The 24,496-nt window shown below is 48.8% G+C and overlaps 1 protein-coding gene across 3 annotated transcripts in view; it reads right to left on the reverse strand.

Moving 5' to 3' along the window:
- Window positions 1-24,496, reverse strand: part of GPD2 (glycerol-3-phosphate dehydrogenase 2) — a 1,236,906-nt gene that overhangs the window by 420,935 nt on the left and 791,475 nt on the right. For all 3 annotated transcript variants that reach the window (XM_078681716.1, XM_078681715.1, XM_078681717.1), the window contains exon 10: window positions 16,868-17,002. In XM_078681716.1, coding sequence (XP_078537842.1) covers window positions 16,868-17,002 — 135 coding nt within the window. The remainder of the gene's footprint in view (window positions 1-16,867; window positions 17,003-24,496) is intronic.

The raw sequence follows: 24,496 nt of genomic DNA on the forward strand, positions 1-24,496 counted from the left end.
ATTTTCCATGACCTCTCATCTAAGTGTTGGTCTTGCCCAAGCCAGACTGCTGATTTACTCCATATGTTGTTTCATTGTCCCAATATCGCTTCCTTTTGGCAATTAGTTTGGTCCTGTATGCACAACATATTTGGCTTCACACTTCGTTTCTCCCCCTCCAATGTCCTTATCTCCTGACTTGTCTCATTCCCCTTCTCACTTTAAGCTGTTTGACTTGTTTTTGGCTGTTGCCTTTCACCTCATTACTTCCAATTGGAAGGACTCCACCAAAGTCAGTTACTCGGCATGGTGGAATGCTATTTGCTTCCATCATTGACTTGATACCAATTATGTTACCCCCGTTTCCCTAGCTGTAAAAAGGGATTTATTATGGATTCCTCTTACTACTTACCTCTCCAAGCTCTTTCCCATCTCCCGCTTCTATTGTTACTCACCAAAATCCATCTGATGATGTTCATAAACCTCCATGATTTTCTCGTCTGTCTTTTTCCTTCGATTTACTTAGTTTTATAATTATTTACTATTCATTGTCTATTTTATACTATTTTAATTCATTTTGCTATTTGCATACAATGTTACATTTTACGATTTTGCCATATTTAGCTTGTTTTTGTTTTGTTCTCTTCCCCCTTTTCATGATTTAGATATAGGTGTTTATTGACTCCGTTTTATTATATCTTCTTCAATTATACCTTTGTACTTTTTATTTGCCTTTTATTGATTGAGTCTACTGTATTATGCTTTTATTCTATGTTTTGGTTTCAATAAACTTGAACTTAAAAAAAAAAAATACAAAACAATTTTTTCGAAAAAGAATTCCTGACAAGGATTATAGAAATTATATAGTTATCCGGCTGATACTTCAACATGCACTTCTTTATTACCTAACTTGGTTTGCTTCTTTGAAAAATGATTATGAAATTTTACAGGTACCATTTGGTTTTTCATAAGGACGGCCTTTAGTCACTATCTTTTCATGTAACTTTTTTTTGTTTAATTTTATGTAGCGCAAACTGGGCCCCAGAGCATTGGAGAGCTTTACAGGTCCACCAGTTACATTACACAAGGTCAGATTAATTTGTTAGGCACAAGGCGATTAAGTGATTTGCCCAGGATCCCCAGATGTTTAGCTGACACCAGGACTCAAATCTACTTCACCAGTTCCAAGGTCAGCAGCTCTGATCATAATGCCACACCCTTGCGCCTAGGGTCCTCTGCCGATGAGCAGGCTTGGCTCTAGCAACACAGAGTGGGCCTTTGTGGAGACATCTTCAAACTTTTGCCGTTCTGTAAGAGCTGCATAAGCAGCTACTCTTTACAAAGGCTATCTGAGCACTTTGAGAAGAAATATGTTGCTCTTTTGTTTTAATAGGGTATTGTGCTTATTCTGGATGACTTTTTAGTAGGACATGGGTTTTCTTTCAGGAACTGTAGTACTTTAAGCTTCTTGTGGAATTACACAAGCTGGTTTTGGCTTGTAGTGCATGGGCTGGTTTAACATTTTATGTTCAAGCAGAGAATGGTCTCGCTTATTGTTTTCACATGTATGTGATACAACAGTCATGCAGACTTTGCACCAACATTGATTATGGGCTGAAATGTTATTTTGCGCCGGAATGTGTGTTTGCCATACTACTGCGGAGGTTGCACAAAGGGCGAATGTGCACCTAAATGTGTGCTGCTAAATAGGATACTACAGTGATGCTTACAACACACAAACAAGTGTGATGCGTGTCCCTAAACGATTTTCATATCCCTGCTGGTGGTGCAACAAGGGTGATTTTGAAACAAAATATGCGTTCAACTAAATATGTCATAATAATAAACACTTTTTAACCCAATGTGACATCCTACCACCATAGTATGCCTCTGTATTGAGTGACTTTCCACCTTAATGCGACAGAATACTCCCGATTCTTTGCCCCAAGGGTGATTTTGCATTTAGATATGTTTCTGCACCTAAATATGATTTTATGTCTCCTTTCGTGACTTTTGTTTCTCAAAGTTCTCACCCTGGTGCTGCTATTGCACCCAGGGTAATTCTGCACCTTGATGAGCAGTCAATCAAAGGTAAAGTCATAGAGATGGGCACCTTCTACAACTAACGTGATATCTTATTGCTTTCTGTCTGTAATGAATGATACCACACACTGCATATATTGGATGCCCCATGTGGACTTTTTTTCGAGATAATTTTTTATTTCAGAAGCTTGCTGAGTTTTTAGGTTCATCAAGCTTGTACTGCTGATACCATGCAGCACTGCAAACATGGTCAACAAGAAAAGTATGGGACCGACATAGAGGCTGCACAGAGAGATGGCACAACGTCTGTGTGCATTTGTGCATGTACAATGAAGTATGCAAATGTGCAATCTCTACAGCCTTCAGCCTTCAGGTTCTGCCTTGAGGGCAATGAAAAAAAGATTGCGGACAAATGGTTAAAGTCATAGGAAAAGTACTGAAAAGTGTGCCAGTGGTATCTGGAGTATAAAGGTGATAATATTATGGCAAATGAATATATGAGGCTGGTGCATCGACAGTGGCCCAAACAAATTCAATACAACAAGGAGGGAAGAGTCAAACTTAAAATTAGCCTGACATCACAGTTTATCAGGCCTGGGGTCTCTTGAGAGTAAAGTAAAATAAAGGAGTGCACATAAAAATAATTAGAGCACAGTTCAACAACTACGATTTAAAGTTCTGTGATCTAAATTTCTATAAAAAGTTGGAATGAAAAGGTCCAGACCGGGCCGAGGTAATTTTTGATCCAGTAAGTCGGGACGATATAGCCTCCCATATTTTCACCATATAGCTTCCCACATTTTCTCACGCGGAAATAGGGTATGTTAAACTGCAAGATAGATTTTATGTCAGGACTGAAGGCTCTGATTATGCTTTTCTTCCTCTGCTTTATTTATTACATCAAAACCACAGCAGCCAGAAAAGCAATATAAATGATGTTTTCCCAACAACACAGGAAACAAGCATTTACAATGCAATGGTCTCGGCATTATTTTTTATTTATTTATTTATTTATTTTTTTTAAAACCTTTATTGAACAATGAAAGCTCACAAATACTGGCCTACAACCCCACGGGCTGGCCAGAACAGAATGGTCGAAGAACCAGCATACAAAAAGTAGATCTGCACAGGATATAACATCAGGAGCACTGGTGAAGCAATAAAAACCATCGAGCGTTCAGCAAGCAGGATAATAAAGGTTAATTTTCTAGCACGGGGAGGGGACCAAAGGAATAACGGGCCGTCTATGAGAATACAAGGGAGGGACCGCGGCAAGCCGCCATTTTATAAACACAACGTAAGAAAATGACTCCATATAATCAAATCTAGCAAAGGACAGAAACAGAATCAGAGCATCAAATAGCGACAGTGGCAACAGTCAATCGCGCTCACTCACCTCCGCCCCTATCCGAACAAAGAAGACGTGATCAAAAAGCCCCATCACAAAGACTATGCAATACGCACCCCAACGGAAAAGGGGGACCTCCATAAAGGAGGAAGGGAAAGAGGGAGAAAATGACAACAAAAGGAACACCCGCCAGACCATGCACCCCCAGGGGGAAAAACAGGACAATAAAACCGGCATGCGATGTAACAGAAACACGATACCAGAATAGGCAGCGAACCACAATCAGCCACGCACCGGAAGAAGGACAGAAAACCCCCGGGGGAGACACGAGGTGACAGAGTCCCGAAAAAGTGAATACACAAGAGCCATAGAACAAAAAAGGGGAAAATAAGGGGGGAAAAAGACCCCCCGACACAAACAGACCCCCCCCACCCACCCCTAAGCCCACCCTGCACCCCTGCAGAAGGCTACGGCCTACCCCCCCCGCAGCGTGCCTGTCGCCCTAAATAGAACCCGAAATATAGTGGAGCAAGAAAAGTTGGAATTAAAAGACAAAAAAAAAGGGGGGGGGGGAAGGAAGGGAAGGAAAGAAGGGAGTAAAGACATACAAACATACACACGGGGGAGGGCCAAAGACAGGAGTAAACGCACCCATCCACCCGCCCGGGTTAAAGGTCCAAGTCCTCGGGAAGCCAAAGAGTATCAGGCCAAAGTCCAGGAACACGAATCAATTACACAGAACCATATCAGGACACAGAGATCTTCCAAACCGTTCATGAGCTACCGCATATAAGAGTCAGTTTTCATCAGCCCTGACCCTTTTTATCCAAAGCAATAAGGGTCCGATCCAACGAGGACCCTGCCAGAAAGAACAGAAGGCAGGCAGCAGGAGAGTCCAACGGGAGTCCAAAAAAGTCACAGGAAGAAAAGCACGGAAGATCCAGGAAAAGCACAGAACGTAGCAAACGACGCAGGCACAGTTCCAAGGATATATCCACAAAAACCGACCCATCCGGGCCGGCACAGGAGACGTCATCGGGTAGTGGTGATTGAGAGGGACCAGGAGAATCATGAAAGTCCGGCAAAACAAAATCCAGCTCCCGGGCCAAGGGCAGAGGAGGCAGCACAGGAGGAGAAGGCGCCATCAGGTTGCGCACCTCCGGGGCGGCAGCCGGGGCCGAGTCCGCCAGGAGAGTACCAGCCACACCCCGCGATATCAATGCCTCATCCGGTCGTGGGGGCCCGGGAGGCCCGCAGTGAGGAACCGTCTCCAGAGCCAGGAGTGGCGCGGCCACCGAGAGCCGCCAGGATAGCAGGAAGTTCAAGATCCCCTTAAGTGCAGGAAAACCTTCACAGTATCCGACACCCGGGCCTTGCGGCGGGCCCCCAGTGCTCGTCCGGGCCCGGCCCAAACAAATGGGGTTGGTCGCCATCTTGAGAGCCCGAACAGGCCGCGCGGCCAACAACCTCCGCCGGGGCGGCAGTCAAGCAGATGAAGTCCCGCCGACAGGCAGAAGAACACCCCGGACAGGAAGGGGGGCCACCAGAAGAAGGGGATTCACCAGCCCCCCAATGTCGCCAGTCCCGTTTTCCGAGTCCGGCGGCAAAGAACAAAATGGCCGGACCGGAGAACAAAGGGGGAGGAAGCTGAACACACGAGGAACCCCAATAAGGAAGGGCAGCGTCACCATCCAAGGCTGCCGCCACACAGGAGTCTCTCAGCCAGGAACCTCCGGCTCACACGAACAGCGGCCCTCCGATCTCGTCTCGGCATTATTAAAGGTAGAGCTATTGGCATTGCTCATGACATTTTTTTTTTTTTTTTTTTTTTTAAATCATAAATAAATAGCATTGTCATTTACATTGCCAATAGCTTAATCGTTAAATAAATGGCATTGTCATTTACAATGTCAATAGCTTAATCGCTCGCATATGCATGACCTATTGCATTTACACCCACACAGAGCCACACACACACAAATACAGAGCCACCCACACAGAAGTCATTCACATAGAGCCACCCACATACACCGAGCCACCTACACAGAGCCACCCTCACACAGACAGAGCCACACAGACAGAGCCACACAGACAGAGCCACACACACAGAGCCCCCCACACAAAAACAGAGCCCCCCACACACACAAACAGAGCCCCCCACACACACAAACAGAGCCCCCCACACACACAGAGCCCCCCACACACACACACACCCACCCCCACACACACACACACAGACCCCCCCACACACACACACACAACCACAGAGACCCCCACACACACAGAGACCCCCCCCCCCACACACACACACAGAGCCACACACACACAGAGAGCCACACACACACAGAGCCACACACACACACACACACACCCACACACAGAGCCACACACACACACACAGAGCCACACACCCTAGAGTGGGCTATACCCCGAGCAGACTATCCCCCAGGGTAGACTGCACCATAGGGTAGGCTGTACCCAGAGCAGACTCTCCCACAGGGTAGACTGCACCGTAGAGTAGGCTGTACCCTGAGTAGACTCTCTCCCTGGGTAGACAGCACCATAGAGTAGACTTTACCCTGGGTAGACTCTTCTGTAGTATAGCCTGCACCCTACAGTAGAATGTTCCCTAGAGTAGACTCTACAGCAGAGTAGTATCTACCACAGACTTTACCCTGTAGTAGACTGTGTTACAGAGTAGACTGTACCCAGAGTAGAATCTACCCCAGAGTAGACTTCAACCTATAATAGACTGTATCGTAGAGTACCCTTTACCCCAGGGTAGATTCTACAACAGAGTAGACTTTACCCTCAAGAAGGGTGTACCCAGACTAGCCTGCAGCCCAGAGTAAACTGTACCCCTGAGCAGAGCGCGCCCAGAGTAGTTTACTCCACAGCAGACTGGACCCTAGTGTAGACTCTGCTCTAGCATAGATGCATGCCAGAGCGGACTGCATCCTAGAGCAGACTCTACCCCAGAGTTAACTGTACCAGAGAGTAGACTGCATACCAATATCTCCTGCAGCCCGAATGTACCCTTGCCCGAGAGCCACTGTTTACTACTACGTACTACACCAGTCGGTAGTAGACTGTACCTAGAGCAGAGTTTGCCCTGGGGTAGACTCTACCCCAGAGTTGACTATACCTTGGAATAGACCGTATCCAGTGTAGCATGCAGCCTGAATGCATCTTCGCCTGAGAGTCACCGCTGTATTGCTGATAAATTTCGCGGCCGCAGGATGTTTTGCAAAATAACACACGTTCAGATCTTTTGAAGTGTAAGACACGGCGGAATCAAAATTACATAAATTCCCGTGCTCATAGGTAAACTTTTTGATCACATAAAAGTCTTTCTGATACTTGACGAGGCCGTAGGATGTTTAAGCAAAATATCTTAATTTCAGCTAGTACACTGCCTCCGACCACCAACAGCAGTCTAGTGCGTAGGCACGCGCCTGTTAAACAGGAGCTAGTAGCTTAGCAGCATCCTGCATGCAGCCCACGGCTAAGGACGTGTCTCCGTTAGTTATACCCTAAAACACTGACCGGCCCAACATAGCAAGCATCTAAGCCAGGTACAAGCCCCCTCTCTTGCTCTCTGCTCTGCCTTTCATTACAGAACTAAGATAGAATGTGGCTTAACAGCCAGATTTACCGGCTCCGGACCTTGGGCGTAGGCTGAACATCCTGTGATTCAGGGCAAATCACTTTCTCCCCCTTGCTTGCTACAAATGAATGCCATGAAAAAAGTTTTGCTGAAAAATGTCGCGGCAGCAGGAAGTTTATGCAAAATAACACACTTTCAGATCTTTTGAAGTGTATGAAAGGGCGGAAACTAAATTACATCAGGGCCCGTGCTCAAAGGTAAACACTTTGATCACATTTAAATATTTCTGATAATTCACGCGGCCGTGCTCTATGCTCTGCCTCGCATTACAGAACCTAGATAGGATGTGGCTTAACGGCCAGATTTGCCGGCTCTGGACCTTGGGCGTAGGCTGAATACCTTGTGATTCCAGCCAAATTACTTACTTCCCCCTTGCTTGCTACAAATGAATGTGTCATGAAGAAGTATTGCTGATAAATTCCGCGGCCGCAGGATGTTTTTGCAAAATAACACACGTTCAGATCTTTTGAAGTGTAAGACACAGCGGAAGCAAAATTACATAAGTGCCCATGCTCATAGGTAAACACTTTGATCACATTAAAGTATTTCTGATAATTGACGCGGCCATGCCCTCTGCTCTGCCTGGCATTACAGAACCAAGATAGGATGTGGCTTAACGGACAGATTTTCCACCTCCGGACCTTGGGCGTAGGCTGATCATCCTGTGATTCTGGGCAAATCACTTACTCCCCCCCCCTCCCCCCTTGCTTGCTACAAATGAATGTGTCCCTGTATGACAAAACTGCTGCTCGTGTAAAGCGCTCAAATACCTTCGGGTCGATGTCTTCAGCAGGAAGAACGTTAATAATAAACTTTATTACAGGGATCTTTTAAAAATGGCATTTTTACCTCACAAAACCTTCGATGTTGCATTGCTCTTACTGCTTACATCATCCCCCCAACACCATACTTTATCTCAAAGACATGTTGCCATATCCTGCAGAGCGATTCCTTCAATTGAAACGGCCTACAGACACATTCGCACTCTAAACATCTACATTTCGCTTACATTCACCTAGACATCCTTACCTTCCATGAGGAGAGGAGAGTATGGGAGAAGGGGATAGCCATGAACATGACCACGTTTCTCCGAGGCGAGGCAGAAATGCCTCGGAGAAACACACAGCCATTTTGGGATTCGGGGGCGTATTTTTATGTTTGAGTGACGGATGACGTCACAGATAGAAAGAACCTAAAAAAACACGTCCCCGAATCCGAATAAAAGACGGGGCTTAAAGGGAGTGACGCCCCTCTCCTCCAATGGCTGGCCAGCATTTACGAGGCCAGCCAATGGAGAAGAGGGGCGGGTTCAAGTCCCCTACACTAAGTAACATAAAATCTTCGGAGCTCCGCCCACTGCTTACGCAGTGCGACGGAGTCCTCGACCTAACGATCATTCAAACACAAAAAATTGATCAGTCTTCATTAGAAATTGCAAATCCCATAAGTACATAGGGGGATGCCACACCGCGAGTCCTTCCACAGTGTTCATGAAGGGTAGATAGCTTCTCCATTTTGTATGACCCTCCTCTTTCTTCCTTGCTCTGCAGCTAGTTAAGTTGTTTTTCTTGTCTTTCTGTTATCTAGGCCAGAAACCGGTCCTCGGAAGCTTGTTTCCGGTCCAGGGAAGGCATGGCTTGGCAGTTCGGGCTGGACTGTTCCCATGAGGCACAGGGTCTGACTGATTTGCATATAGCCATGTCTGAACTGGGGTGGCAGAGTGGGCTAAAGAACGGTGATGGATCAAACCCAGATCTTTTGACTGGGTGTGAGTGTTTGATTGGTTCAGATGCTCCGTCCATCACCACCCCCTTTTGTACCGTTTCTGTTATCTAGGCTTACTTGTGCTTGTTAATGTTTATTGCGGCCCCGGAGCACAGATTTTATTGCATCCTGTGCCCGGGGAGGTTTTCATTGACTTAGTTGTGTTGTTCCTTTTTTCGACAGATTCCTTAAGCGGCCGCGGAAGCGCATCGCTCCTTACGCAGCTGCCTCCAGTTTGCACCGGTGTTTCTGATCACCGCTAGGGGGAACTCGAACGTCTCGTGGCGCGGTCTCCTCAGATGAGCAACCGCGCTGCGTGACCTGCATTCCCGTGAGCAGTTTCCCACTGTCGCCACACTGTGACTCCCTGCGGGTTTGTATTTGTCCTTAATTCATGTTTTTACGCCCCGCTGGGGGCCCGTATTGCGTCTTGGCCGTGTGAATCGCCTGCGGGCAGGTTTTGGGCACGATCCCCTGGTTTGCTATACTTTGCCTTGGTGAGTGCACGCTGGGTGGCGGTTTGGGCCCGGTCAGTTCTCTGAGGGCTGCACGCGCACCTAAGGCCTGTGTCACCTCTATAGCGTTTTTTTCCCCCGCCCTAAAGCTTTGCAGCCCTCTGGTCTGCCCGTATTGGTTCTGGCACCACCAAGCTAGCTACAAGTCTACGACTATCAAGTCTCTGCCCATCCTATGGGTGGCCTCTTTGTTTTTTCCCCTTTGGGTGACGTTTAGTTGGGAAGTCTTGCACCATGGGGCAGGGTGATTATTAAGAGGAGGACGAAGTGCAACAGTACCTTCCTTATGATGAGGATTTCTTTGACGAGGTGGACAACTCCATTTACAGATGGTAAATAAAGTTGTAGGGCCTATGGAGGACCGCTTATCAAACTGTTTTGCCACAGAGAGCGCAAAACTTGCGCAAGCCCATCTCAAGCCCCCGATTCCCGCTAGTACTCCAACGCCTGGGGAGTGCCTCCAAGCCCCGAAAAAGAGCGGCATTGACGGTGGTCCTGTAGACGTGCAGGGAGTGGACAAGGACTATTTTGAGCGCTTCAGAAGCGCTGCTTTAGCTAAAGCGGTTGTTCCCTCCCCAGCACTACGGCCGGCCCCAAAGCCTATTGCCCCCCCTCCCAGTCTCTCTACGGGGGTACAAGGAGGGGTCTCTCTAGCGGATGACGAGGAGGGGTCTTCGCAGTCTTGGTGCCCGCCCAGCTCTTCCGCCGCATTGCCACAGGATAGTACGGGCATGCTGGAGCCGGATGAAATAATCCATCCGCGATCTGCAGCCTGGGCGCCTGGGGACAAGGTGGCTAAATTGTGGCGGGTTGCCTCCGCAAGCCCCTAAAGAAGGAGGCCAGGGGATGTTTGAGGGCAGAGTGCCCGCGTCCCACACTAGAGGGGAAGGTGGCCTTTACCCCGGAACTTGATTCCAAGATGGCAACCTTCCTGGCCAAGTACATGAAAGACCCTCGTAAGGGTATTGACCATTCCTGGCGTTCCTGTCAGGATAAGCTCCTGGATGCGATAAGACTCCGAACAAAAAGATTCTGGATATGGCGGAGGAGGCAAAAGTGGCGGGTTCCGCTATATCCCCTGACGTTCTGTCGAATTGGGCCAGCGGGCAGTAATATTTTTAGGTAACGCCAATTGCGCCCCTTCGACGGAACGTCAGCGTTCTCTTTTGATCAAACTCGACCCTAAATTGGGCGATTTGGTCTCCTCTTAGGAAGGGGCAGTAGCACAGGGGAGCCTCTTTGGCGACCCCTTTGTCAAGGAATTGGGGAAATTTGTGGCCACTTTCACCTCGTTGGACAAGGCCCAGACCAGCATCAAGAGTGTTTTCCAACCACGTTTTTCCCAAGGGGCCGGTCGCAGTAGGGGCTGCGCGACCGGCCGTAGTGGACAGCAACATCCTGGTAAGGGACAAGGCTCCGGGCAGGGGCAGTATAACACCACCGCAAACTACACCAATTTTTATCCTACCAGAGGCCGGGCGGCTTCAAAAACAACGCAGGCTGAAGAGGAACCAATGGTAAGTGTCATACCAGCAACGCAGTTTCATATCGGGGGCCGGCTAGCGGCTTTCCGGAGTGCTTGGGCCCAGATTACAACAGACGCTTGGGATTTGCAAACCATCAGGGGGTTTCATATCGAAATTTACTATCTTCCCCGTCAAGAAGGGTTTCCACGCCCCATCGCCTTCTCCGTAGCAGATGCACAGCTGGTCGACGAAGGAGTGGCCGAACTGCTCCGCAAAGGAGCCGTTTGTCGCTCACCTCTGCACCCCAACGGGTTCCTCAGCAACATTTTTTTGGTAGACAAACCCAATGGGGGGCGGCAACCGGTAATCAACCTCAAGGAGATCAACGGGTGGTTGAATTATTGGCAGTTCAAAATGGAGGGCATTCATCTCCTCCAAGATGTTCTTCTCCCGGGAGATTTGATGGTTCGACTGGACCTCAAGGATGCTTACCTAGTAGTTACCATCCATCCCCCGCATCGGCGGTTCCTCCAGTTTTTCTGGAAAAGTCAGATTTACGAGTTTACCGCCCTTCCGTTCGGTCTTTCCTCGGCACCTTGGTCCTTCACAAAGGTGCTCCATCCGGTGGTAGAGTGTTTAAGGAGTCAAGGCATTTGGATGATTGCTTACCTGAATGACATCTTAGTTGCGGCGAAATGCCCCAGGAAGTTTTCCCTGCAGCTACAACAGGCAGTCTCTCTCTTGCAGGGGCTGGGCTTTGTCATCAACGGAGACCAGTCAGTTCTCGTCCTGTCTCGGAGAGTGGTGTTCCTGAGTTTTATGGTGGATTCGCAGAGTTCTTCCCTAAGTCTACAGTCCCGAAAGATGGCCAAGATTCGGCACAAGTTGAAGCAGACCATCTCCAAAACTCATACCTCTCTCTCCGGCAGATTGCCTGCGTGGTGGGTCTCCTCTCCTCGTCCATCCAGGCAATCTTCCCGGGGCCCCTCCACTACCGTGCTCTGCAACACCTAAAGGCACATCCTCTCAGGAGAGGTCTGTCTTGCGGCCAGACCGTTCCCCTCTCGGAAGAGGTCAAAGAGAAAATGTCTTGGTGGCTCACCCACAGGGAAACCTGGAACAGCCGTGCGATCTTCGGGTCAGTCCCAGATCTAGTTAGAGAATTTGATGCCAGCAGGTCGGGGTGGGGCGCCCGTTGCGGGGAATTCTCCACCGTCGACGCCTGGTCATTAGACAAACAGCAGTTGCACATCAACTGCTTGGAGCTCCTGGTGGGGTCGTTCGCAGTCACATGCTGGACCTGAAACCAGGTGCGTTCATGTCTCCTACTAAAGATGGACAATGTCTTGGCGGTCCTTTACATCAACCACCTGGGACGTCCTCATTCCCGAGCCCTAGCAAATATGGCAAAGGAGTTTTGGGACTATTGCCTCACTCATCATGTATCGGTGACAGCGGAGTATCTGCCGGGTCAAGCCAACCAAGTGGCTGGTTGGCACTCCAGGCACCTGAAGGATTCCAGCCAGTGGAAACTGGACACTCAGGTTTTCCAGTGGTTACACGACCTAAGGGGACTGTTCTCGGTGGATCTGTTTGCGTCCCGTCTGGATCACCAGCTCCCATGTTTTTTCAGCTGGAGACCGGATCCTCTAGCGGAAGCGACAGATGCGTTCCTCCAAGAGTGGAGTCAGGAGAAGTATTATGCCTTTCCTCCCTTCTCGATGGTGGTGCGGTCGGCAGCCCAGATACGACGACAGAGAGCAGATGTGGTGGTGGTGACGCCGGATTGGGGCTCCCAAGTTTGGTTTCCAGTACTTCTGGAACTTTCTTGGGATTCTCCAATCCTACTCCCCCCGTTTCCTCATCGCCTTCTGAATACAGACGAGGAGCAACATCACCTCATCACCCAGGGTTCTCTCCGCCTCATGGCTTGGCGGCTTTCAGGCAACGCTGGTCGCTCCCAGGACTTTAGAGACCGGCTGAGGGCCTCTTATCCAAGGCCTGGGCGGATAGCACCTCGAAGCGCTATCGCTCCGCCTGGACTAAGTGGATGCGTTGGTGTCTTCGACGGGGTCTGTATCCCGTGACCGCAGGCGTCGTTCCCTTTCTCAACCTGCTAGCAGAATTGGCAACGGACGGCCTAGCGTATCGTTGCATCAATACGGTGCATTCCACAATCTCTGCGGCTCATTCTCATGTTGAGGGAGCCCCTATTGGAGAGCACCCTTTTGTCTGCAGACTCTTGAGAAGTATTCGTCTTTCATTGCCCCCGGAACCACACTATTCAGTCCTGTGGGACGTAAATTTGGTTCTGAATCTTTTCCTTTCTTGGCAGGCCAACAAGTATCTTTCATTGAAGGAAATTTCGGCCAAGTTGGCCATGCTGTTATGCCTGGTTTCTTGTCGCAGAGTATCAGAAGTCTGGGCGCTAGACATCTCAGCGAGAGTTTTTTCCCCAGATGGGGTTACGTTTACGGTGGGTCGCCGTACTAAATCATCTGCAAGATCGATTTTGTATCAAGCTTTTTCAGATGTCCCCAAGCTGTTTGTGGTGAACTGCCTCAAGGCATACGAGGATATGACACTTGAATTTCGCCCTCCGGGCGAGCGCCAACTTCTTATTGCCTTAAGAAAACCGCATAAAGCAGTCTCCTCACCCACTGTAGCAAGGTGGGTGCGGTGGGTCATGCAATAGGCAGGTATTGACATGAAACAGTACGGAGCTCATTCAGCCAGGGGTGTGATGGCGTCTAAAGCTTTTTCCCTGGGAGCCGATTTAGAGGACTTAATGGTTGCGGCGGATTGGTCCTCGGATTCCACATTTAAACAGTTTTATTTCAAACCAGTTATGGACGTTGCTCAGTTGGTGCTAAGTAAGATTTGAACTAGCATAATCGGAGCCTCCAGTACCGACATAGAATCGAAATTTGCCTAGCATAGTAACGGTAAGTTTCAATTCTATTAAGGACACGGAGGTGAGGATTATCTCTCCCAGTGCACGATCTAGGCGAACCCGCCCGTACCTGCATAAGTAATCAGGTTTCAGGGTCTATTGTGTTTTGTCAATTACAGTTTCCATTCTCCTGCTAGCGAAATTGCGAGATTGCTTTCGATGGTTGGTCTCGGGTAATCTCACAGTGTTTCTTTATGGTTTAGGGAATGACGGTTCTCAACAGGATCAGTAACAATTTGGCATGACTCGAGCGAAGAAAGAGGAGGGTCATAGAAAATGGAGGAGCTACCTACCCTTCATGGACACTGTGGAAGGACTTGCGGTGTGGCATCCCCCTATCGACTTATGGGATTTGCAGTTTCTAATATAGACTTTGATTGTTTTTTCGTGTTTGAATGATCGTTTTTTTCCCTATGTTTGGAAAACATCATTTATATTGCTTTTCTGGCTGCTGAGGTTTTGATGTAATAAATAAGAAGGGGGAAGAAAAGCATAATCCTCGCCTCCGTGTCCTTAATAGAATTGAAACTTACCGTTACTATGCTAGGCAAATTTAGATTTTTTCCCAACTCTTTTGAGGTCTATAGTCAATTTTTGGCGAGCCAGGGGAGTTTGGGGGTAAGAGAGGGGGGGGAATACTTTGTAGGCGGTGGGGGGAATACTTTGTAGGCGGTTGGGGGAATACTTTGTAGGCTTTTGGCAGTGGAGTGTCACCTCTGTAATAACTTCTTGGTTCTAACAGCGTGGTCTGGTGGGTCATGGTAGGGTACAAATTTAGAAAGGATCATTTTATGTTAAGGCATTTATAAGGCGGGTGGGGGAATACTTTGTAGGCTTTTGGCAGTGGAGTGTCACCTCTGTAATAACTTCTTGGTTCTAACAGCGTGGTCTGGTGGGTCATGGTAAGGTTCAAATTTAGAAAGGATCATTTTATGTTAAGGCATTTATAAACATTCATGCAGCTTTGAAGGTGACTGGATTATAGTATAAAGAGTGGTAAAGGGTGGTCTTTAGAATCTAGATCTTTTATCAGTTTAAGCCACCCAAAACTAAATCTAGCACAGCATCAAAAGAGGCAAAACGTCACGGGAAACCACACCAAAGATGCTGTTCCTGCCAAGGAAAGGACAAAGACTGGAACTTTGCTGTGAACCTGCTTGAGGAAGAATCTCCAGGGCATGTGTGTGCTGGCCTCCTGCTCTGAAGTCTCAGGGACACAAAGACTTTACCTGCAGCTCCCCTGAACTCTATTGCTGAGAGTTCTGACCTGCCAAGAGGTGCCTATTCCAGTTTTGGGCCTTTGGAGTTGTTCCTGCAGTTGGGAGCTGGAAGAAACCTAAGAGAAGTAAGAAAACCTGTCTCTGACGCAGTCAGCGATGCCGCGACCTGCATCTAGGCCAGGGGCACCGCTCGTGGTGTGCACAAAGCACCACCTGGCCTGCACTGCAGCTCCAATGCTCTTCAACGCCTGCAGTTATCCTAATTCCCGACGCCAGCGCTCGCACCAGCTCCATCACCGCCTGCATCCTGTTACCCCGGTGCTGATAACCGCCGAGGGTGACTTTACGAACTCGCCGACTTTACACCGTCACCGGAACCGGCGCCTCACCGCCGGCACAACCGACTTACCCTGTCCTGGACTCGACACGTCACCTACTATCAGACACAACGCCTCTCCTCCCCTGTGGCAGATAGGGTGCGGGCCTTGACCTTGGCACCGACCTCTCACCTCTACAACGCCATGCATCGTCATAGACTTCGTTTCCAAGGTACTGTTTGTTTGAGGACCCATGTGACTCCAATGCCCGTTGCCATGATCCTCGCGGTTGGTGCCGTACTTTAGATTTATTGCTGTCACGTCGTAATAGCCCCAGGTGGAGCTATTTGTTTTCTACAAACTTAATTTTTTATTTTTGCAATAATTGTTCTAAAGTCATATCTTATTACCTGAAAGTTGGATTTTTGTTGTTTTGGTCGTGTTGAGTTTAGATAAAGAGACTTTGTTTTCCTAAACTGGTGTGGTGTCCATTTGGGGTGTTATCACTGCATTACTGTGTGTTTTGAGTACAACTACTTTAGACAATGCCTATGGGATAAGCCTGTCTGCTCGTGCCAAGCTACCCAGGGAGTGAGCAAGGGTTATCTAAAGTGTGTACCTCTTACCTTGACTAGAAGCAAGAGTCCCTACTTGAACAAAGGTGCATACCTCTGCCAACTATAGACCCTGATTTCTAACAGATACTTTTTGCAGCCCAATCGTCCTAGCATAGAGTGGTCTTCTATTTTCAGCTGCTGGTTATTTTAGTAAAGAATTCTTTTTGGGCATGCTTCAGTAAAAAAGCACAACACAAGCTGATTTTTTCTGGTTGTAGGATAAGAGGGTCTTTGTTAGGTACTATCCTCAAATCGAAAGCCCGAGTGAATGTGTGCTGCTCGAAATGCAGCCCTCTGTGACTAAAGTTTTTGGTGTTGATTCTGACAGCACAGCTGTCAAGCAGTTGCATGACTAACAATATTCACAAAGAGGGCTTTGGTTCCTCTCCTTTCACCCACTGGCTTATACAGACCACCCTCTTTCAGCCATTTGCTTGACACGTGTCAATCAAGTCTTGGCTCTGACCATTAACTACTCACCTTTCACTTAACATTATTGGCTGTGCGAGTGTATCTTTCCACATCCACATGAGTGATTGCATTCACCTGCAAAAGGGACTACTTCACAACTTAGTCCTCTCTGTCAGATTCTGCTGTCTCCCTCTGGTGGTTCTGGCTCTAATGTGCTAACGTTGCATGCATTAGCTGGCACATAAAGCCCAGATCAGGTCGCTTTGCCAATCGTCATTTGCATTCTGCATTTAAGGTCCAGCTAATGCGATATTGGGCACGGTTACATGCAGCTTGTGTGAGAGCCTTCGGATACTGAACTCTATTCACACCGTTTCAGGTGGGTGGAGATTTTTACATATCTGAATTCGTACAGGGAATTTACACCTACGCAAAATGTAATGCAAGCTTTGTGTGCATCCACAAGCACCTGAAAATACATGTGAACCATGCCAAGTGTGTGTCAGCACCCAGGAGGACACAACTAATGCGCCACAGAGTTAAATACTAGAAGTAGATCTTTAGTACCTGCTATCGTCACGACGCCACTTTCACTGACGTCAACCACGTGATTCCGAGAGATTGACTGTGTGTCTTTAGAGTGAGGATTTGTCACCAGGGGCCGGATGCCACTCCAAGCTGCCAGCACATCCCCTCTTCTCACTGTAAAAGAGAAAGCGAAAAGCAAATCGTATGAGTAATGCAGCTGGGTTTGGTAGTTTACTCGCGCTGCCCCACTACTTAAATAGACATTACACAGATTGTGCTTTTTGGACATGCTTGCGATTGTATGCGAATCTTTATTTTTCGTTTTCCCATGAGTCACTACAACACGTCTGTCATAGAAAATCATCGATAGACTAGAATTGCAATCAAACACTGGACCTATAGATGGAGTCCAAGAGAAATAAACACAACATACAGAGAGTGAAATTGCAAAATTGTTTCTTTAAAAAGGTTATCAATAATAAAAAATAAGATCACACTATTTTTTACATATGTAATCCCCACACGTTATTCTGATCATAATAAACCCATTAAAGAACCCCGAAGAAAGGTTAAAAGCTAATCTGTGTGGTTTACAAAACCTGTGCGTGTACATGTTCAAACTGATAACGCTGATATACATTGATTTTACCACCAAACTCTCTCAGCAGTATCAACATTCTATTTGTGTTGTCAAGTTACAATTTTAAAGGGGGGGTGCATGGGGAGCAAGATGACCGACAGAGGCATGGAGAAGCTGCTCCCACGAGCAGTGGAGCTGGAACAATTTTTATTCAGCGAGGGTGCCTACATCATTGAAGTCACAGGGACTGTGAACAATCGAAGCGTAACAGAAAGAACAAGTATAGGAAATGTATTCGGCAGGAGAGTGGTAAGGGTGTGGTATGAAGCTGGTGGTTTATTTTGGAGTACACTGTTGCAAACGCATTGCTAAAGGTTGGTGTGGTAGCACATTGTCAGGCAGCACATATTGAAATGGCCACTCAATTGGCAGACATACAGTTGGTATATTAAAACAATACGGTGCAATTAAAATTAAACGGTGCACAAACGATAATGTGTGGGGACTGGGTTTCAGTCAATATTTTCATTTGGACATCACCAAATGTACTAATTTGTTTTGATTCGATTACAATCTTTGATTACATCACACATCAGAATTACCCCAAAAAATTGCATTTGTGCTTTCCTAACTACTGATATATTCTGAAACATATGTACAGTTCATTTCCAGGTATTTAAATGTTGTTATCTGTTGGAAACAAAATTACATCCCAAAGACTGTCCTTTAACACCACCAGCAAGATTGCGCATAGTTCACTTGACAAAATCTTTACTTTATAGACATAGAAAGAAAACTAAATATCAACCTCCCTTTTAAAAGAAAAGAATAAGCAGTCATTTGTCAGAAGACGTAGTCAGATGTTTGACCTGGGTGTTTGAAATCAAGGCAAACGTGACAAGATAAACCCCACATTTAAAGTAATCTTTGTTGCTCATTCACCTTCTGAGCTCCAGCACGGTAACAAGGTGTATAGGTAAGCCCAAACACAGGGCCTGGAAAGGGGCGATCTGAGGACAGCATCTGACCGCCCAGGTTTTCTGTTCGAGGAGCTGAGGGTACTAATATTAACCACAAAACTGGGAGCTAGCCCCCACAATAGGCAAAATGAGGTCTCTTCTATCTTAAACCAAACAGCAATGCTCAGGAAGACTGATCTGCAGCTCCCTACTACAAAAAGACTCATGGAATTTATAATGGTAACCATGCCTTCATCCTCTTCACTTAAGCGTCTGGATCTTATCCCTCCAGCCACAGCAATGTAGGCTATACATTTAAACTATCAGCAAGAAAAGTACTCACCCTCCATCTTGTGCTATGTCTGGCAAAGGGAATTCAAATTGGACCTCGCTGACACATTACTCAGGCTCACTTCTGCACATAGTCTATCACTACACTTGTACATGTACAACAAATGTGTACAAACTTGGCATATACTTGGAAAGTCAGTGCAAGGTTCTGAGCACACACTTAATATCTGCGAAAAACTTGAGCGTCGTCGGTGAGACTAGGGCTGTGGTGTGAAGCAGGGCGATTTGACATGCGGTGTCTACAGGTCACGGTGCAGGCAGCGTCGTCGTTGTTGCTAAAGGGCTGTAGTCGGTAGACCTATGGTTGCGATGTGAAGCAGGGCGATGCTTCCTGCAGTGCCCACAGATAGCAGTGCAAGTGGCGGCGTCAGTTGGAGATGCTGGCATCGATGGCGCTGACGCCGGCGGACCATGGGAGCTGTGTAGGACTAGGCAATGCTTCATGTACCTTATGAGTGGTGTCGAGAGACAACGGTGCAGGCAGTGGTTTCAATGTTGGTGTGGAACAGCATCGTCAGTGACACCAGGGCGGTGATATGAAGCAAGGGGAAGCATATTAAACTCGAATGAATTTCTACCATGTTCCCTGAGTCAGTTAGGACTATAAGATGTAATATTTTAACTGCCCATTCTGGCCTATGGAGAACAGGTAGCCTTACAATAGTGAAAAACGAAAAATGGCTGTAATTCACTACTAGGACATGCCACACACACCAGGGCATGTCCTACCTTATACTTACAATGCACCCTGCCCTTGGGTGTACCATAGGGGTGTCAGATATTAAGACAAGGGAAGGTTTAGGGACTGGCACGTGGTGCACTTGCCCAGTCAGCATGACAGTACCAAACTGCACACAGGCTCTGCAATGGCAGACCTTAGACACACTTTTACAGGCTGCTTCTGTGGGTGGCACAACCAGTACTGCAAGCCCACCAGCAGCATTTGGTTTACAAGCCCTGGGCACTCCTGGTGCACTGTACTAGGATCTGACGGATAAACCAGCGAAAATGAAAGGGAGACCCACGCCAATGGTGCCAGGTCTAACACGTGTCCCCTCCAGCTGAAATGTGGGGAGAACTACCCTACCTCCTGGGAGTTCTCATCACTAAGGCGGAAAAATCTGGACAGACCATCCGCGTTGGCGAGTTCTGTACCAGGGCGGTGTTCCACCGTAAAGTCCATACCCTGCAGGGAAATGGACCACCTCAACAGCTTTGGATTCTTACCCCTCATCTGCATTAACCATCTGAGGGGCCTGTGGTCTGTCTGAACCCGGAAGTGAGTCCCAAACAGGTATGGTCTCAGTTTCTTCAGTGCCCAGACCACAGCAAATGCCTCACGTTCAATAGCACTCCACCTCTGTTCCCGTGGAAGTAACCTCCTACTGATAAAGGCTACAGGTTGATCTAGGCCCTCCTCATTGATCTGTGACAAAATAGCCCCCACACCATGCTCTGAATCGTCTGTCTGATCGATAAACTCTCTGGAGAAGTTGGGTGCTAGGAGCATGGGCGCCGTGCACATGGCAGCTTTCAGGGTCTCAAAAGCTTTCTGACAGTTGTCAGTCCAAATCACGTTCTTGGGCTGCTTCCTGGAAGTCAGGTCTGTCAAGGGTGCAACAATGTTGCCATACCCCTTTACAAACCTCCTGTAATACCCTGTGAGTCCTAAAAAGGCTCTCACCTCTGTCTGGGTTTTGGGGGGATCCCAAGCCAGGATGGTTTCAATCTTGGGTTGTAGGGGCGCCACCTGTCTGCTCCCAACTTGGTGTCCCAAGTACACCACGGAACCCTGCCCGATCTGGCACTTACTTGCCATGATTGTGAGACCTGCCTTCCGCAGCGCCATAAGCACTTACCAGAGGTGGCGCAGATGTTCCTCCCAACTGGCGCTGAACATTGCGATGTCATCCAGGTAGGCGGCACTGCACTCACCCAGTCAAACCAACACCTGGTTGACCAACCTCTGAAAGGTAGCAGGGGTATTCTTCATCCCAAAGGGCATAACCCGGAACTGGAAATGCCCATCTGCTGTGGAGAATGCTGACCTCTCCTTTGCCCCATCAGTCAAGGCGATCTGCCAGTACCCAGACATCAAGTCAAACGTGCTGAGGTACTGTGCAGCCCCTAGCCGATCAATGAGCTCATCAGCTCTGGGGATGGGGTGCGCATCAGTCTTCGTGACTGAATTGAGCCCTCGGTAGTCCACACAGAACCGGAGTTCAGGTGTGGCACCCGGCGCAGCAGCCTTCGGGACCAAGACCAATGGGCTGGCCCAAGGACTGCTAGAGTACTCAATCACCCCTAGCACAAGCATCTTTGAGACCTTCTCTTTGATGCAAGCCCTCACCCTGTCAGTTACCCTGTAAGTTTTGTGCTTCACGGGTAAGCTGTCTCCTGTGTCCACACCATGGACACACCAATCTGTGACACCAGGAACCAGAGAAAACAGGTAAGAAAACTGTCCCAGCAACTGGCAGCAGTCAGTCTGTTGCTCAGGGGTCAGGTTGGAAGAGAGGTTAACACCATCCACTGACTCATCTTGGGGACCCCCTTTGAACGGACTTTGCTGCCTGCACCAGGACGCTTGAAGAGCGCGGCGGTCCTGCTGCCTAGCTGACCCTTTGCCACCACTTACCCTACGACTCGCCGGACCCGCTTCGCGGGTCCCGCAGCGCGTCGCTTGTTGGGAGGCTGCACCGAGGTTTCCAGGAGGAGCGCGGGGACAGGCGAGTGAACCAGCGGGGCTGCGAGCACAGGCAGGGGACTCCAGTGTCCAGGAGCCCCTGCGCGCCCAATCAGCAACACCTGGGCTGCTCTCCCCGCTGGCCACGCCCCCCCGCCAACGGAGCTAAAAGTGGGCTTTGCCTTAGAGCCTGTGGGACCCCCTTTGAACGGACTTTGCTGCCTGCACCAGGACGCTTGAGGAGCGCGGCGGTCCTGCTGCCTAGCTGACCCTTTGCCACCACTTACCCTACGACTCGCCGGACCCGCTTCGCGGGTCCCGCAGCGCGTCGCTTGTTGGGAGGCTGCACCGAGGTTTCCAGGAGGAGCGCGGGGACAGGCGAGCGAACCAGCGGGGCTGCGAGCACAGGCAGGGGACTCCAGTGTCCAGGAGCCCCTGCGCGCCCAATCAGCAACACCTGGGCTGCTCTCCCCGCTGGCCACGCCCCCCCACCAACGGAGCTAAAAGTGGGCTTTGCCTTAGAGCCTGTGGGACCCCCTTTGAACGGACTTTGCTGCCTGCACCAGGACGCTTGAGGAGCGCGGCGGTCCTGCTGCCTAGCTGACCCTTTGCCACCACTTACCCTACGACTCGCCGGACCCGCTTCGCGGGTCCCGCAGCGCGTCGCTTGTTGGGAGGCTGCACCGAGGTTTCCAGGAGGAGCGCGGGGACAGGCGAGTGAACCAGCGGGGCTGCGAGCACAGGCAGGGGACTCCAGTGTCCAGGAGCCCCTGCGCGCCCAATCAGCAACACCTGGGCTGCTCTCCCCGCTGGCCACACCCCCCCGCCTATCACCCAATGAACGCATAGTTGTAAAGTCATAAGGAGCGCAGTATCTCCGCTTCGCGGGAGCGACCGGGAGAAGCCCGGGACAAGGGCGGGACCGTCTGTGGCCGTCCGGGGCCGAAGGAGGCCGGGTCGGGCCCCCCCCCCTTTGGTTTATGCTCTTGATCCAAGGAACTTGTTTGTTACAACCCACGGTAATCTATAACCCTCCATTTGAATGATGCCGTCCCCGGCCAAGGAGAGCACACCATTGAAGCCGCAAGGAGCTAAAAGCAGGACATTAGAGAATTATTTCTCACGGGCTGGGGGGGAGGGGGATAAAGAGTGTAACCTGTCTCGGTTAAGAGCAGAAAGGAGACGCTCAATAGATAATCTTAAAAATACACCTCTCGGAGAACAATCTACTACTCCCAGGGAGGAGTTGTCTTTTATAGATGATGTCCCACTCCTGTTGAGGGATCATATGAATACTACACCAGCAGAAGCTATGATCATTGCCCCAGCTACTAGCCCTAGTTCCACCAGAGTGACCATAGATTTAGTCTCCCAAGCAATCCCGGTCCCTAAGGCTAACACGAATCCACCCATATCAGCAAGCGTCCAAAGAACTCATGGGCCCCCCCCTAATAAACGTAGAAGGAAGTCGAAGGGAGTACAGGGAAGGAACAAATCTAAACTTCCTCGTTTGGATTTTGAGAAGTCTGTTGTTAAACCGCCTGTAGTAGCGGCAAAGCCACAGGTTGATTCTCACCCCATACCGATTGCTCAGGATAACCCAGCCCCCGCCCCGATAATAAAGGTGGGAACTAATATTGCTAACCTCCCACTATCTGTTGTTCCTCTGGGGAATTTGGAATTCTTGCTGAGGTCTCTATTATTACCAATCAGCGAAAGTTTAAAAAAGATCGAGACTAGACTAGCTGTTTTGGAGACCGCAGTAGGTAGTCTAAGAATCCCGGCTGAGCACCAGGAAAGGAACTTAGCACCCAGCTCTATTGTTTCAGCCCCCGAACAGCCGGTAAATAGATCTGTAAATATACCCCCGTCACATGTAGTAAATATGGTGGTCTCACAACAGCCCGCAAAGAATAATTATAATAATTTTAATATCCCTATTCCCCCCTCTGGCCCGGTTAATTTGGCACAGCAGGTAGACAGCACTACACTGATCCCCCTAATGAAGCTTCCCCCAAGACCACGCAGGCCCAACCTACCCCCCGAGACCAATGATTTTACTGTTGTCTTGGCAGGAGTTCCCCCACTCGAAGTAGGGGAAACTGAGGACTTTTGTGCCTTGAAAAGTAGGGTCATTAAGTGGCTTAACATAAATAGACCTCTCCCGTCACACCTTAATAATGAAATCATAATGGTAAGAAGGGTACCATGGGTGGGGAGAACCCAAAAATCTATTGCTGGGGATTGCATATTGACGAGTTTTAGGGATACAGATACAGTGACCTATATTTGCCAAGGGGAAAACAGATCTAGGGAATCCACTATTCACACCCTTCGGGTGTCCTTCTTTTTCCCCATTAGTCCAGCCCTACTGCAGCCGCAACACAAGCAAAACAACTGGGAGAGGGTGGGCAGGAGGGGGAGACACCAGGTTCCTAATTACAGACCATCATTAGCCCGTCAAGAATCACCTCTGTATACCTATAATCGGTTTAATGGTCTGAATGATTTAGAGGGGGTTGATTGACAGAAGGACAATGCCCCTCAGTGTCACATGGAAGAGAGTGCCCAGGCAGAGGCGGCGGGCGAGTGGAGCCCTCACGCCCAACTAATTGTAACGTCTGGCATAGGGAATCCAGGGTACGATGAACCTAATGCTACATCAATAGAGTGTTCAGGCGGGGGGTATGGGCTGGCCACGCAAGGGCTGATACAGGAGACTTTATTATGCCAACAGGAGGACTTAAAAGTGCGTGGGGAAGGCATGAGACTGATTTCCTGGAATGTTGCGGGGATAGCGGGCAAATTCTCCAACAAGGAATGGGTTGATTACATTAGAAACTTTCATGTTGTATGTCTCCAGGAGACATGGGCGTTGGCAAGTGATTATCATCTACAGGGTTATAAATGTTTTTTTGTTTCCGCCCGAAAATCTACATCTGGGAGAGCAATGGGTGGCCTGTCCATCTACGTAGATTTAGACCTCCCAGGTAACTGGTCTTCCCCAGATTGGAGCTCACATGGGATCCAGGTAGCCCGGTTTCTTGGGAAGGGGCTAAGGTTCTCTGTTTTTAACATCTATAACTCTGAGT

Source organism: Lissotriton helveticus, chromosome 3_1 (genome assembly GCF_964261635.1).
Source record: "Lissotriton helveticus chromosome 3_1, aLisHel1.1, whole genome shotgun sequence".
NCBI classification, from domain to species: Eukaryota; Metazoa; Chordata; class Amphibia; order Caudata; family Salamandridae; genus Lissotriton; species Lissotriton helveticus.